Source organism: Perissodus microlepis, chromosome 9 (assembly GCF_051167445.1).
Source record: "Perissodus microlepis isolate ML-2025 ecotype Zambia chromosome 9, ASM5116744v1, whole genome shotgun sequence".
Classification (NCBI taxonomy): domain Eukaryota; kingdom Metazoa; phylum Chordata; class Actinopteri; order Cichliformes; family Cichlidae; genus Perissodus; species Perissodus microlepis.
The window spans coordinates 7,758,279-7,774,969 of record NC_140469.1 but is presented as its reverse complement, the minus strand read 5'-3'; the positions used below and the strand labels follow the sequence as shown (position 1 = coordinate 7,774,969).

Here is a 16,691-nt window from a genome sequence, read left to right as displayed (position 1 = left end):
GTTCTGATTAAGGAAAAAGTAAATTTGGCCACATTATTGTCCTGATCCTCCAATTTTCCCTTTCCAATGTGACTAAATAAAATTCAACTTTTTTTTTTAAATAAAAGCAGATGCACACCAAGATATTTCTTACAGTAAGAATCCTCCAACAACCTTTCAAAAGAAACATTTTTTGTCTTTCCTCAATTTTGAGAGCAATTGAACCCACAAACCTGAAGCTCGAGACCCCAAACTAACCAAATTTAATTTTTCCTTAATCAGCACAGTAATTTTGAACTTTTTGTGTGTTATGTTTACTCACAGTTTTGATGCTTGCTTCTTCGACTTGATCCATGATTAGCTCTGCACCGTCGCTCTGCTGTTTCCTCTCTCCTCATGCCTCCTGTCCTCAAATATAATCCAACCTGCCTCCTTGTTTCCTCCTTGACTTGTATTAGCAAAATTTCCAGGTAAATTAAGAGAAATCCAAAAAAGTTTTCCTGTTTCAAAAGCTCTTCCAGTTGCCTGTCTTCTTGTCCTTCTTCAAATGTAAATTTTTGTATATTTGTATTTATTTGACTTCATATTGCCATGACAACATATCACAGAACATCATGGTAGTTTAAAGCAGGTGGTTCTATCCAGTGTTGGGACTAACCGTTATTAAGTAACGCGTTACAGTAACTACGTTATTATTGTGGTAACGAGCACGGTAACTAGTTATTATGCCAAAACCAGGAACGCGTTACTCGTTACTGGGATTCAAATAGGCTCGTTATTCGTTACTTCGTGTGGTGGCTATCGCGGAGCTTCCACAGATTCAATAACATTAGCAAGTGGTGGAAGCCAGCAGGTGGATGAAGGAAAAGGGGGCCAAGAGGAGAGACCCGAAGCAGCCGCCGGTCCGAGTATCAGGTGAACTGAACTTCAGGTAAGAAGTTATGACCTGCAGTGTATCTGAGTCACATATAAATCAAGTTTAGGTGGAGTTTATTTTCGTTATGCTGACTTTTTCGTACTGCGTACTAGCTAGCATGACGGAGTTTCTATACAGCTGGGTGGGTGCTATGTTACTGATGTTGAACTTTATTTTGTTCATAGGTTAATTATTAGAGTTGCCAACTGTCCCGTAAAAAACAGAATCGTCTGGTATTCAGAGAAAATATTACGGGTTTCGTATTGAGGTGAAAAGGAACATTTTGTCCCGGACTTCAGCTACAATGAAAAAGACAAAGCTGGATTTATTCTGTGTTTACGCTGCACAGCTGCCTCTTCTCCTCTCATTCTCTCCCCCTCCCTCTCCTGTTTCTACTTCAATCATGAAACTGATCAATGATCAGCTGATCGGCTTTTCTCTCTTGTTTATTTATCGCCTACTTTGCGCCAGAAAGAGGAAACCAGCGGGTGTCGCGCTAAACAACAGCAGCACGTATAAGCTTGATCAGCTGTTGTTAGAATTTATTTAATATTACTTTCTACTATCAGCTGATGTTTGCTGGAGCCACAGCTGTAAAGCTGCTGGTCATGATGTCGGTTTGGATATGTGGTGAGAGGGAAACATGAAGATGAAACCAGGAGATGTCCTTACTGAATCATCAGAGCTGAACAGGTGATGGAGAAACAGGTTTACCTTTTAGGTGACATGAATGAGTTGAAGGGAAGTTATGAACTGTTTCTGAGAGACAAATAACACCAGGATCCTTTTTTTTACTTAGCTGACAGCTGGTAACTGTGCAGGGGCGGGTCTAGCAAAGTGTTGCCAGGGGGGCAGGTAGGGCATTAACAGGGAGAGGTGGGCACAAGGAAATACTTTTCTTTCTTATTCTCATTTAAAATGTCTCGCTTTTAAAAAAATAATTATCTGTGTCTTACAACAAACGATTGATAGATTAATGCATATATACCATCAGAACAGTGTACATCACTGTCACAACAGCGTTTGTTTTCATTCAAAGGCTTTATGATTTTTCCTATAATGGTGGGCCGGTCTCTAGTCAAATTCCCCGGGACGATTTTTTTTTTTGTCCCAGTCCAGCCCTGTAAGCAGCTCATCTGCAGTCTGGTGTTCCCTACATCTTCCTATTCAGAAGGCAGAATTTCCGAGTTCTGAGTACAATCGAAAGCACCACGACTGCAGTTTTTGTGTTGGATGTAAAAAGCAGGCTACAATCATGCGGCGGTCAACGACGGTCCAGGCGTGGGATTTCTCTCGTGGAAGTGTGCACATTATTTTTTTCCTTTCTATTGGTAGGTGGCACAGTGCACTTGTGGCAAGTAAGCAAGCTAGAAGACTGGCAGTCTGGCTGGGTATCCAGTTACGGAAGCAACACATTAACAAGAGAATTCTGAGTAAAACCAAAGTTACTTTCCCTAGTAACTAGTTACTCTGAAAGTAACGAGTAACTTGAAGTAACTGAGTTACTTTTGATAGAAGTAACTAGTAATGTAACTAAGTTACTAATTTAAAGTAACTTACCCAACACTGGTTCTGTCCTCTGCAGAAATGCTGGTGTTCCATAGTGATGTAAAAGTATGTTAATAGACTTTAAACAGACACTCACTGATCCCGTAAGAGCAGGAATTTAACTACAAACCCTCATAGTGCCCATCAGTATTCTTCATTCTGCTCTGCAGCAATGGTCACAGTGGCTGCTTTAAGTACGTTTGCCCCATAGAAATCCACTGATGTTCAGTGAGTCCCTTTGATACATATTTAGACCTTCATAATTTTCAGGGTGCATGAGTGTTATATCTCCATCTCATCCTAAACATTTTACCAACATGTAAAAGGCATACGTCCACAAGATTCTAATGTGTTTGTGCTGAAATTCAGTTTTTTATATTCAATTTTTTTTCTTCAATCAGCAGGCAGCTTAAATATCTTGAATGACAGTTGCTCATTATCAAGAGCTCACATACATGTGTGTTTGCTTCTTTAACATGTTTCCATTTGGATGTCTTAATATACACAAAGTGAAAATCCAGGTCAAATATAGAATTTGTAAAGCTGCGATTTTTATGGACAGCTGTCTGCACTGATGTTTACTGGGTACTTGTACACATTATGTTCACATCCTCCACGACACAAACAAAAAACCTGTTTTATTCTAAATAAATGTGTGAGATGGTCCTCAGGCCTCTAAATCCACGTCCAGGTTTGGGTGACTACTTGGATTAGGGGAGTATTATTTAGAGCAATGTTTGTCACTTTAGTTAATGGCTCAACTAAGGCTGTTTTTGTTCAGTCTTTTTCTGACTGAACTTTCACATTTAACATGCTAACTGAAGCCTGTAGAGTCTGAGATGTAGATCTTTTATTTTCTGTATTGTACAGTCTGACTTAGGGGTGAATTTGCCGGGATTTCAACTCCTAGAAAGATTGGTGCCTCTGTTGAATGTTTTGAAGAATCTTCTTCAGAGTAGACCTTTGGTGTAAGTTGACAGTGAATGAAAAAAAGCATAAAAAGCTGCTGTAGTTTTAATTTTCCAAGAGAGGTAATGCACACAATGCAGAGACAAGCGCACGGGGGATATCCAAATTCTAGGAAGGCAGCCTGCTGCTGTACACAGGCGGATTCTTCTCAGTCATAGTTGTGAACAACTTGACTGTTTACTCAAACCACACAAAGAGCGCTGTTCCCATTCTGGGAGGTCTACTCATTGGTGTTTGTACCTCTTAAAATTATAAGTAGCTATATATAAACAGCTATATTAGCTTTGGCTTAACATAGGTTAAATAGTATATTTCCTGTTTTAACATTTATGATGGCTCAAAATTAAAACCTTACAAATTAAAACCCTGAATCATCACTACAACCCTTGTGTGAACTACAAGGGTGCCATCTTTTTTCTTTGCAATCCATTAAGTACCACACTGAGCAAGAAAGGAATTGAGCTCTTCATGTTGACCCCAGAATGTATCACTTTGTATTCTTAGTTACACTGTAGCAGGTGGCAGTAATTAAAAGCTACACTTTAGCTGTGGTGTGTCAAACTTATTTTAAAACAATACAGATGTACACTACACTGTTATTGACTGCAACCACTTACTTATCTGCATGGCTGCAGTCAATGACAGTGTTTCAAACATCCTTTGTATGGAAGACAGTGGACCAAAGCCCACCTTTCTTTTCCAGCCCTGGTTGCAGTGACATGGCTCTGTCATCAGGGTGTTTTTGTTCAGCTCCAGCCTTGAGACCACAGCTGGCGCCGAAGTGGTAGCCACATGAAGTGATGGTGGTTTTTACTTTAGTGCGAACAACTCATGTGAATTTCAAAGCTGTTCTAACAGTCCGACACTGGTCTCTCAATCTCCCGTTGGAGAGCCGTGAGCTTCTCCATGATGTTATCAAACTTGCGCTCCGTGATGTTGTCATTCTTGTGCTCAAAGAGCAGATTCTGAGAACTGACGACCGCAGTGAGCTTCTCCAAGATGTAATCCACATTGCGCTCAGAGGTCTTATTCTGAGTGTTCACGGCAGCCGCAAGCTTCTCCAAAATCTTATCCATGAGCCCATTTTGAGAACTCACGACTCGTCCCATCGTTTCAATCCCAGCGGGCAGCCTTGTGGGGGTTTTGAACAGTTGATTCCGCTTTCTTTAATCTTCGATAAGCCAGGGCCAAGCCAACTCCGATCAGCAAGTTTCATTGTTTGAAATGAAACTTGCTGTTGATGAACAGTTGATGAACCAACTTGTTTCATCTCAAATGAAACAAGTTGGTTCACTGGTAACAATTTCAAGTTTCAAATCATGTCAGTGTGTGTTTATTGTGAAGGAGATGAAAATGCATGATAGGTTGAACCCACAAGAGGGACTCATAAAGTTTGATCTATGAATTCCTGATACATTTTTGCTTTATCGTGGCAGAAATGTCGACCATGAAAGCTTTTTGTAGTCAACTATGCTGCTTTCACCTACAAAATCCAGAGCACACAGTACATGTTGCTATACGCTACACCACATAGCTGCTACAATTTAAACACACCAATGATTTGTGTATAATCGTTATGACCAGACTATGTCTCAAGAGCATATGATCTGTTGATAAAACTCACTGTTATGAAGATAGATTGGGTCCAGTGTCTTCATGAAATGCTGGGCTTATCCATCTTCTGGGGCGTGCCTGCAGTGGACTTCTGAAGAGTTTCTTGTGAGGGAGCTGCTGGTGAAGATCACAAGGTCCTCCTTCATTCCTGCCATGAGCTTCAGTCTTCCTGATGTTTCTCAAAGATGCCTCTCTCAGTGGGTCAACAGAACATCTGGCACAGGACAGCTGTGATGAAAGACAAGGAAGAAGTTTCTCCAAACCTCTGGACCAAAGAAACCCAGCTGGGTCCTGATGGTCTCCCACACTACTTTCACCCCGGCTGGATGTAGCTGTTGATAATAATCTGCACTCTGTTCACTATTATGAAACGAAAAGAACAAGTTACACTACAGTACTGATACCTTCTGCTGCTCTTTTCAAACTTTCCATGTTACCAGGCTGTAGAGTGCTTTGAACATTTCAACACTTTTAAATCCATTACACACTCACAGTCTTATGTGAAAATCTCCAAGGACAGCATTACACTTTTGCTATGAACAGTAACTCTGGACCTCTGTGGAGTGTGCAGCTGATCTCATTACTGTCTAAAAATGGATAAGAAAACCGAAGGAGTGCTGAATCATTGAAAAATACACAGTAACAGGTGTGTAGCATCGCTAACTAGGTAGCAAGAAGCCTCTAACACAGTGTGTATGCTAGCGGCTAATCTAGCAAACAAATGAACAGAGTGATTTTAGGTGTTGTAGAAGGATAAGATGATAAGCTGTGTGTGTTTTTCCTAATGACCTGGTTGTATTTACCTTAATTGAAGGAGTGGTGAGTGTGGGTAAAGCCATGGGCAGATAAAGTGGATGAGTGGGACTCGGTAGGTGTGCTGAAATGAGGCAAACAAGCTGATGCTGAAGAATCTGGTGAAAACATAGTGGCGCCGCAAGCAGGTTTCCAAGCAGGGTAGCAGGAAGGCTTTAGCGCGGTAACCCCTCCAACATTGGCAGTCCCATTTTGTGAAAGCCAATAAAAAAAATCCGTATGTTGTCATGTGTAATTTGTGTGTAACAATATTGCACAAGAAGCTTTATATATACTTCAGAAAAACGGTAACAAAAAATAAAAAACATTGTTGAAGAACAAAAGATACTCTGTGCTGGCCGTTGTGGTGCACGGCGTTAAGAAGCCAGCAGGTGAATCTCAGAGTTAAACGACGCAGGATCGAGTCTCTGGCGGGCCGTCTGCTATGGGGGTAAGCTGAGCGCCAAGAAAAAAAAAAAGCTCTGGACTACCTCTCTCTTTGGGTTTTTTGCTTCTTCTTTTTTTCCTCTAACTGCAATTAAAAGCTCAGGGAAGCATTTAGTTTTAAGGCGGCCTTTAACGCACCCTATATATGTCCGCTCAAATCTTATCAGTCCATACAATGGACCTTATTAGCACAACTCCGACCCATACATATTCTACACTGCAATCATCGAGTCCATCCTCACCTCCTCCATCACCGTGTGGTACGCTGGAGCCACTATCAGGGACAAACAGAGACTGCAGCGTGTTGTGCGCTCTGCTGAGAAGGTGATTGGCTGCAGACTCCCATCTCTGCAGGACCTGTACACCTCCAGGACACTGGGGCGTGCAGCTCGGATCACAGCTGACCCTTCTCACCCTGGACACAGTTTGTTTGACCTGCTCCCCTCAGGCAGGAGACTCCGGTCCATTCGCACCAGAACCTCTCGCCATAAGAACAGTTTCTTCCCCTCTGCTGTTGGACTCATGAACAATAACCATATGACTGTTCCCACCACTAACACATGACCCTACACTGTGTTCACTGCATCATTCCATGTTTGCACTGATCACCACCTGCACTCATGTATATATCTATCTACTTAGCACTTTTAATTTTAATTTTTATGTTTATTTAAGCGTTATCTGACAGTATGTTTGCACTAAGTACCGCAGCAATTTCCTAATGTTGTAAACCTGCTCAACATTTGGCAATAAAACCCTTTCTGATTCTGATTCTGATTCTGAACACAATCTTGTTGAGGGATTGGCTGTTAGTTCAGTGAGAGAGTTATTTGTAAAGAAAACAATTTTTACTAGCAGTCAAAACAAAATGTGAACACTTATGTCTGCATTTTTTTTCTTAAATATGAACATAATTATAGCAGAAGTGCTGCCATGTGTCTGGCCAGAAAGAGAGTACCAATTTGTTTATTTGGTAGTTCAATGAAGGGCTTCAGTTAGTTAAGAGTGAGAAAAAAAAAACTTTGGTTCATGTTGGCAGGTTTGTCTTCTTGTACAAGATTTGAAATTTAAAAAAACAAAAACAAAACCACATGTTTGAAAATATTTTTGTGGGTTTTCATGTTTGTTTATTTGTTTTTTGTACTACTTGAACAGTAAAGTGGTCCTCACATGAGATGACAGCGCCAGCAGTTGCCCACAGCTCATTGAAGTTTGAGACCCCTGCCCTAGACCAACGTAACACAGGTGAGAACCAGCTGTAACAATGTTGAATGTCAGAGCAAATAGATGAAGCACGAGAGAAGAACGTATGGAAGATTGTGTTGAAATGTGCTGGAGCTGTATGTGAGGCATTCAGGGAACATCGGTCATTTATGTGGAGAGAAATATGTCTCAAAAGTGTTACAAATGAATACAGTATGATCGACAAATATAAACTAAGATTTAAAAAATATGTGCAGTGATTGATGTGCTCTCAGGCATGTGCTTCAATCCACACACAAATACAAAACAATTGACCAGATGTACAACTGTTTCACAAACTCTATAAAGCATTCACACTCCAATGGATGCATCAGAAAGCAATTTGGGATTGTGATCTTGTCCAAGGATATTTGGCTTGCAGACTTGAGCAGCCAGGGATCAAACCAGAAAACTTTCTGATCAAAAGCTGACTTGTGCTAAATGCTGAATGGCAGCCACCCCATTTTAGCTAGCCAAGATTAAATGGCACATTCTTTAATTACAGAGTTAGAGATTGTTACATGGAGCTCAAAAGAAATGTTGAACCCATCTCGTGTCCTGTGTCTTCTAAAGCTGTCTGTACTTTTACCTCCAAAGTTCATCAGCAAACAGTTTGCAGGCCTCTAATTATCAGGCTGTACTCAAGCGCTTGAATTCAACCTAAAAGCTGTGCTGTCATACAGAACCAAGTACCCTCCGCGGAAACTATAGCTAATGTCACAACTGGATCTGATGAGACAGCTATGATTTCTGGACTCGAAGTAAATAATCCTGAATCAATTCATACAACATCAGTTTGTTTGTTTCGCTTTCATAACAAACAGTTTGAGCCATATACAAATACAGAAGCGACAAATGGAAACATATTTACAATCCAAAGTAACGGTTTTCAGTAGCACAGTCTTTTATTTACAGTCTGCTTCTCCTGGTGGTAAACCTCTATCACACGTTTGGATTAAAACTTAGGCCTATATAGCTGCTGGTTCCAGCTTAAGCAATATTTTAAAAATACTAAATTCTTCATTGATTTAAGCTGTGGGGTTTGCTATACACTGGCAGAAAATTGTAGAGTAAATGGTGAAACAAACAAACTAAATCACAAGATCCTTGAATTCCATCTTTTCTATTAACAGAAACTCCAACAACTTTGTGGCCAATTGATGATGTTTAGGATATGAAAAGTCCAGTCCAGCAGGTGGCGGTAATGCGCCTTAAAGCTTTAACCGCCAAAAAATCTAAAAGCTGAAGAAGAAGAAGAGGAAGCCGAGTTCCCGCTTAATGGCGTTTTTCTCTCAGTTTATTATCAAGACTGATTTAAAGGTAAGCACCGAGCTAATATTAATCCGAGTTTAGTTAATCTTGAGTTTAGCTCCTTGATGAGTCTTTCTGTTGCTCTCCTCGGTGTCTCTTCTCAAGTTTTTGTGAACCAGTTGGAAAAAAAATCTGACTAAATTGACTCAAGCTACTCTAAACTAATTCACAGAAAGATATCAGCAAAAGGTTGTGAAACAGAGAAGAAAATAATTTTATTAGACGAAAGCTTTTAAATGAGCTCATTGTAATCAGAGTTTCTGTTATTTTATTAGTCTGTTATTAAGCGCTAATTAGCATCTCTGTGGCACCTGCACAGTTTATGAATGCAGCCTGCTAACCAAGCTAGCTAGCGCCACCGTTCATCCATATAAGATCACTGCCGGCTCCAAACGACCCAACATGTTGGCGGTAAAAGTGCTATAATGAAATCCATTTAAAAGAAAGGTAAAAATAAATGTATTCCAGGCTAAAACACAGCTGCCTTTGTCTTATCAGCGCAAAGTTGTGTTGGCCCACAGGGCATTTGATTGTAAAAACTGGCCTCACTCTGAGAGGCCTGTTGTTAAAATCATTTCAAAGATAATTTGATATATTCTGATCAGTATTCAGTAAATGAGTCCAATTAACTGTTAGCAAAATAATAATGATAGGCCAGAGATGCATATTAAAAACAAATACAGCCTCGAACCCTAAGAGGGGATCTGTGTTCTTATCACATTTAAATGTACTGCAGATCTTTTAAAGCTCCAAACAAAACTGAAATGGAGGAACAAAGATATATAGAATAAAATAGTCTTTTATTGTCTTTGTACATATTCAACTAAATTGTGGGTGCTCCACACCAACTGTGCATGGAAAACAATATAAATAGTAAGACAGTAAGAATAAATAACATATAAGAGGAGTATATACAAAGAGGAGGAAGGCACACATTAGAGGACAGAATGCTTGAAAGTAGTGCAATGGACTTGATACAAGTAGAGAATCGGAGCGTGACTGAGTGATGAGGGTTACTCAGATCATGGCTCAGATTTCTAAACCCACTCAGATGGGATAATCTTCCACGGCACACCTGATCATTTCTCACGGCACACGTATATATGCCGTGGCACAGTGGTTGGGAAACACTGTACTCGTTTATGCAGCTCCATCGATTGTTCTGTTTTCGGCCTTTTTTAAAGAGGAATTGCTATCCTGGTACTGGTGTGCCATACTGCTGAATTTGGTATCAGTGCTCAAACATTTTGTGTTTGTTTCAAACAAGTTGCCCACCCAGGGAAGCTAAAATTTGTTGTTTGTGCTCTCAGATGAACATATGAGACACTTTGACTCTTCAGTGCAGTGTGGAGCCTAACAAAGTTCTGTTTTGTGTCCCAGCTGATCAGCAGGAGGAGAAGAGTCTGACGGAGCAGTAGGGGAACATTTACGCTACTTGGACTCAGCTCAGCCACTGCAGAGAAAACAATGAGTTCGACACAGAAGGTGACAGATACTAGTGTTAAGAAATACTCCATTAACCCTTTAAGGCCTATTGGAGCAGGAATAGGGCTGCCACAAACGATTATTTTGATAGTCGACTAGTCACCGATTATTTTTGCGATTAGTCGACTAATCAGATAATGCATCCATTGAACTTAAAACGTACAGCTTATGATGCTGATGTTCCAGGAATGTCATTAAAGCCTAAATATAGAGTCCATTCTTTTTTAAAGTATTTGATAAACTCTTCGTCTTTGAGCAGTGATGTATTAAATCTCCAGTTTTTTCTTGGTGTAGTATTATTCATCTGTATTAGTGTTAAAGATACAGGAGCATGATCGCTGACAGCTATAGGATGAATCTCAGTGTCTGTAATGTTACTCAGCAGTGAGCTGCTGACCAGAAAATAATCCAGACGAGAGTAGGAGTGATGGACATGTGAGAAGAAAGAATATTCCTTACTGTTGGGGTGAAGGGAGCGCCATGCATTGCAAAGACCAAAGTCGCTCATATACTGTTTGATTATATTTGTGGACTGCCCGTTACGCTGAGTTCTTGCTGTATTGAGCCTATCCATTTCTTCATTTAGTCCCAGGTTGAGGTCTCCCCCCAGAACAATTGTGCAATCTAGGTGTTCGGAGAGTGTACTAAAAAAACCGTGGAAGAATGAGGGGTCATCAACATTTGGACCATATATACTTACAATACCTAGCTTTTGGTTAAGTATAGATAGTTTGACGATTAGGAATCTGCCCTCTGGATCTATAACTGTATCGAGTGCTGTGAGATTAATATTTTTATGTATTAGAATTGCTACTCCTCTTTGTCTAGAATTATAACAGGCTGAGAACACATTAGGAAACTCAGGTGTTTTAAGTTTATTCAAACCTGTGACAGGCATGTGGGTTTCTTGTAATAAAACAACGTCTGCCTGTAATTTTTTAAGTTGGTTAAGTATTTTTAACCTTTTTTCCCTAGAGCCAGCTCCATGCACATTCCATGTGACAAATCTTAGCATGCCCATAGTTGTGTGTTTGTGGCTAATGATGTACGCTGTGTGTCTCGCTTAGACGGGTGAGGAAAATGGAAACACATCATTTTTTATTTTTTATTTTTTTTTGGTAAGTAAAGAGAAGAAAATGCGCGGCAAGAAGCTCCATAGGTCTGCTGACTATGTGTGTGCATAATAACTAATATGAGCAAATGTGTGCATGTGTCCTATATCTGTGTGCGCTGTGTGGCTGTTGTAAATGTGTTGCCTTTAAACGCATGTGTGTGCGTGATCGTGCAGAGTAAGCATGTAGAAATAGACAGTGTCGTTTGTGGATGGATAGGGAAACAGGTGATCGACATAGTGATAGAAAAGAGAAGCAAATAAACCAAAGAGCAAGGTGCACGACAAGAGAGAGAGAGGAAATAAAAACAGAAACATTCCAATTAAAGCATTGGCGGAGAGTGACGGTGACGTTATACTAAATTAGCAAACTGAAATTACATAGTTAAGCAAAAGTTAATACAAGAGAGTGTGAGTGAAGAGAATAGTGTAGCGGATTCTTATCTGGTGTGCGGTCAATACAGCCATGGAGTGGTGCCAGGGTCGCGGTAGAGCTGTCCGTCCACGTAGAGCCGGTCCACGGCGATGACAGCCCGGGAGCCTTTCTGGATAAAACTACGTCGGACTGGGAAGAGGACCCTGCGTCATTCCAGGATCTCTCTGGGGAACTGATCGTTCATGCTGAAATCCGTTCCTTTCAGCTCTCTGCCGCGACTCTTCACCTGCTCCTTCTGCTTGAAGTGGCCGAATTTGGCTACAATAGGACGTGGTCTCCCGCTTCCTGTCTTCGGAGCCCCTATGCGATGCACTCTATCGAACCCTATGTTTTTCACCGTGTCCTCCGGCAGCTTCAGGTGGATTTTAATGAAGCTTCTCACGGTCGTTTCCGGGTCCTCTCCGGCAGACTCTGGAATACCAGAAAACACCAGATTATCTCTCATGCTACGGGCTTGTAAATCTATAACGGTCCCTTTTATTTTTTTATTTTCTATGTTTAATTGGGTCACATTTTCGGTTAGAGATTTGACCGAATCCCGTAGCGTGGCGTTTTCCGCAGCAAGTGTTTCCACCTGCCGCTGGCTGAACTCCAGGGATTCTTTTAGAGATTTAAATTCCCGGTGTAAGATCTCCACCAGGGACAGCCTTGCATCGAAACTGGACAATCGCTTATCGATTGACTCCAGGATGTCGACGATATCTTTGCCGGCAGGTGATGTTGTGCCGGGGGAGTCTGCCGGGCGATATCTTTTAGATGACGGCGTCTCAGCTTTGGCCGGGGAAGATGAGCTCTGGGCCTTCTTCATTACTAAATCTTCAAAGCACCGGTCGATGTATTCTTGGAGAGCGTCTAAACTCTCCTCGTTGTCCTCCAGGGTGTTAGAGATGATAGGACAGATGTTGTTAGTTATATGACAGTTGGTTAGTTTATTTGGCAATACTGAAGTTTAAAGAAACTTTGTTAAATTCTATGCTACCATTCGCTTTTTTTTTTTTTCCGCCAAATCTCCGGCGTCTGACGTCACCTACAACATGGGTCGCTTACCTTTCCCCGTCACTTCCGTCACTTACCTCTCCTTCAGCTTCTGAAAGATTTACTTTTAAACAATAATGATTAAGACCTTTTTCATAAGGTTGTTTTCCCTTGATTGCCAGCTGTTACTGTTTTTATCTTCATATCTTTCATATTTGTCCACCTAAACAACACTTTAATGATACAGTTTGAGAAGTTTGATATGAATTTATCCAACTGACTTGAAAATGAAACTGACAACTGTCCTGTAATCTTACACAGAGAAACCAAATCCTGCGTCTTTGCCTTGACAGACGCCTAAAATGGCTCGAGCTGTGGTAAGTTACCCTTCACTGTGTCTGTTTCTAAACATTAAATCGTGTGAATTTTTAAAGAAAAATCCAACAACAACAATAATAATATGTAACAGAGCAAAACGTCAGATGACTTGAATGTTCCTCTGCAACACAAGATCCCTTTGGCTCAAAGTCTGCCTCCTCCACAGGCAAAGGAGAAGCTCCCACACTCATCCAGTGCAGACCGTTGTGCTCTGGACAATGAAGTTCCCGCTTTCATGTTCAGACCTATCAGTGCACCTGCATGTGAGCTCCTAAGTCCACCACCTGCTGATGCCAGCTTTCAGTCAAAGGACACAGACAAGATCATGCATCCAGATTTTAAATATGATTGTTCATCCCTGGATGATGATTTGGCCTTTTTAATGTGTCCTCTGCCTCTGACACCTCCACCCATTGCAGAGTTAGGTCAGGGTAGAAAGTGCAGATATTCCACCGTTTTTTCTGTGGAGGATGAAGAGGAACATTTGATGCCTAAACACATGAGGCTGATGACTTGGGATGTTCCAGTTTCTTCAAATCCACCACCTGCTGATGCCTGCTTTCATTCAAAGGACACTGACAAGATCATTCATCCAGATTTGAAAAATGATTGTTCATCCCTGGATGATGAAGTGGCGTTTTTCATGTGTCCTACTGATGTTCCTCTGCCTCCGAGACCTCCACCCACTGCAAAGTTAGGTCTCTGCAGAAAGCGCAGATATTCAAGCGTTTTTTCTATGGAGGATGAAGAGGAACATTTGATGCCTAAACGCATGAGGCTGATGAGTTCTGATGTTCCAGTTTCTTCAAATCCACCACCTGCTGATGCCTGCTTTCATTCAAAGGACACTGACAAGATCATTCATCCAGATTTGAAAAATGATCGTTCATCCCTGGATGATGAAGTGGCGTTTTTCATGTGTAATAAATACATTTTTGAGCAAATACATGTTGAGATGATTCGGTTGCTTATGATGGTTATAATTATCCAAACAGTATTATTCCTAAGAAGATCTTTACTTTTTCTACTCATTTTCTCCATGAACTATTTTGATGTCTATTTTGAAGATCCACTCATATCATGACAGTATGCTTATTCTCAGTAGAGTGTATAGCCACATCTGAAGAAAGAATAAATTAAAGTCACTCATTAACAACTTACCACATACGCCAGAGCTGAATTCAAGATGTAAGCAGACGTTTCACAGATATCTTGGTTGTCTTTCCATTTCCTAGACTAACAGTATACTGAGAATTGTCTTATACAGCTGATATAAAGGTGAAATTTGATGACTTAATCTAAGCATCATCAGCTTAAATGCAAATGAATCCACTGTACTTGAGGTAACCTAACACTGACCATGAATGCCACAATCACTGTGCGCCAGTCCAACACAGTGCTTTACTGTGAACTCACCACAGTACTGCAAACTAAAGTGTTTATCTTCCAGTCCAATCCAATCCATCTTTATTGAGAAAGCACTTTAAAATACCCAGGACAAAACCAAAGTGCTGTACAGTAAATGAGTTAAGAACAATAGAATAAAACATAACAGTAAAAAAATAAAACACATAATACATAAAAAATTTAAACAGCCCTATATTTAAAAACAAGATAAAACAGCAAAAATAAACTAAAAAACTCAAACTAAAAACCAACATCTTACAAGGTGTCAAAGGTCAGGGTGAAGAGATGAGTTTTCAGGAGTGATTTAAGAACAGGCAGAGAAGAAGCCTGTCTAATCTCTAAAGGCAGATCGTTTCACAGTTTCAGAGATGCTACAGCAAAAGCACGATGTCCTCTAAGTTTACGCTCAGTCCTGGGAACATTCAGGAACAGCTGACCTGAGACAGCGGGTGGGTTTATAAGACTGTGGCAGCTCAGAGAGTTAAGATGCTGCTAGGTCATGGAGAGCTTTAAAGGCAAATAAAAGAATTTTAAAATGAATGCCAAAAGAAATGGGCAGCCAGTGAAGTGAAGCTAAATTAGGGGAGATGTGCTGAAACCTTCGAGTGCCAGTTAAAACACAAGCTGCAGCATTTTGCACCCTCTGTAAACGAGTAATGTATGAAGCACTGATCCCTATATAAAGTGCATTACAGTAATCCAGCCGAGTGCTAACAAAGGCGTGGATAACTGTCTCAAAATGCTGCCGTGAAATAAATGTCTTTATTTTATCAGCTGCCTGAGCTGAAAGAAGCTTGATTTTACCACTGCCTTAATCTGGCTGTCAAGCTTCAGTTCAGAGTTCACTTTGACCTCCATGTTTGTCACAGCTGGTTTAACGTACTGTGCCAAGGTATCTAAATACACATTGGGGGTCTCAGTAGGGCTACCAAGAGATTTGAGCCCTGGTGGAGGAGACCTTCTCAATAAAAAAGTGTTTAAAAAAACGTTTACAGGCTGCAGACGAGGCTGCAGTCAGTATGTGGTGCACTAAGAACAGAGTTAATGGTTTTCAATAAAACATGCAGGTTGCGACAGTTTGACGAAATAATGTCAGATAAGTGTTGTCTTTTGGCATCTTTTACAGTTTTTTGATATTGATGCCAACAGTCCTTTAGCATCTGGAATGACACTTGTAGCTTGTTTCCATTCACGCTCAGCTCGACAGCACTTGCGTCTGACAGCCTTCAGCCAGGGGTCAGATTTAGTTTTAGGCTGCCTGGTTCTTAACGGAGCCACAGTGTCCAAAGCAATCTGGTAGGTGGAATAAAACCATGAGCTCAGTTCCTCAGTCTGGCTGCACAAAAACTCCGGGATTTTACAGTTCTGGTTAAAAACTGTTAAAAACTGCTCAGCAGTGGGTCAAAAATACGACAGCGGCGAGCAGCAGCGCGGTTTAACTGAGGTACGGGCAAGAGGAACTTGAAACCTCACAGGACTGTGGTCAGAAAACACAGCATCACAAATCTCTATGTTAAAAACAGAAAAAAACAGAATAAATGTATTCCAGGCTAAAACACAGCTGCCTTTATCAGCGCAAAGTTGTGATGAGGCTTACTCAGATGATGGCTCAGATTTCTACACCCACTCGGATAGGATAATGTTCCACGGCATACAGATGAAATCAAGACAAGTACATCAATACAAAAATTCACACGATTGTTCAAAAATAATAAATTGCATGAATATAGGAAATCTTCCTCTCAGTGACTGAGTTGTCTCATTGTGTCCTCATTTTTTATAGATCAAGGCCTGAGTAACCCAACCTTAAGTGTTCATTAAGGTGTTTGTCACATAGATAGAAAATAAACTCAGAGATTAAGCGGCTGTTATAGACGGGGTGATTAGTTTATGTAAAAATGTAGTTTGTTGTTGTTCTGGTTTACGTGCTGAAAATGGTTTTATTTGTGTATGTTCAATGTGTTAGACTTGTACATAGTTAACCATATATGATCAAATAATGTTGAATCCTGGATATGGATTTGTAAGCAATGAAATTTGAAATAAGGGTGTAGGAACAAGAAAAGTGTAAACTTCATCCT

General features: G+C 40.6%; 1 protein-coding gene across 3 annotated transcripts; it reads left to right on the top strand.

Moving 5' to 3' along the window:
• Positions 1-605: 605 nt before the first annotated feature.
• LOC146379955 (uncharacterized) lies at positions 606-14,371 on the top strand. 3 transcript variants are annotated; one of them, XM_084938888.1, is made up of 5 exons: positions 606-910; positions 7,421-7,510; positions 10,199-10,303; positions 13,147-13,202; positions 13,370-14,371. In XM_084938888.1, the coding sequence occupies exons 4-5, from the start codon at positions 13,188-13,190 to the stop codon at positions 14,285-14,287; spliced, it is 933 nt and encodes a 310-aa protein (XP_084795014.1). In that variant the 5' UTR covers positions 606-910; positions 7,421-7,510; positions 10,199-10,303; positions 13,147-13,187; the 3' UTR covers positions 14,288-14,371. The 3 variants fall into 3 exon arrangements, with proteins under 3 accessions (XP_084795014.1, XP_084795015.1, XP_084795016.1); XM_084938889.1 differs by lacking the exons at positions 606-910; positions 7,421-7,510 and adding an exon at positions 8,475-8,827; XM_084938890.1 differs by lacking the exons at positions 606-910; positions 7,421-7,510 and having other exon boundaries at positions 8,475-10,303.
• The last annotated feature ends 2,320 nt before the right edge of the window (positions 14,372-16,691 follow it).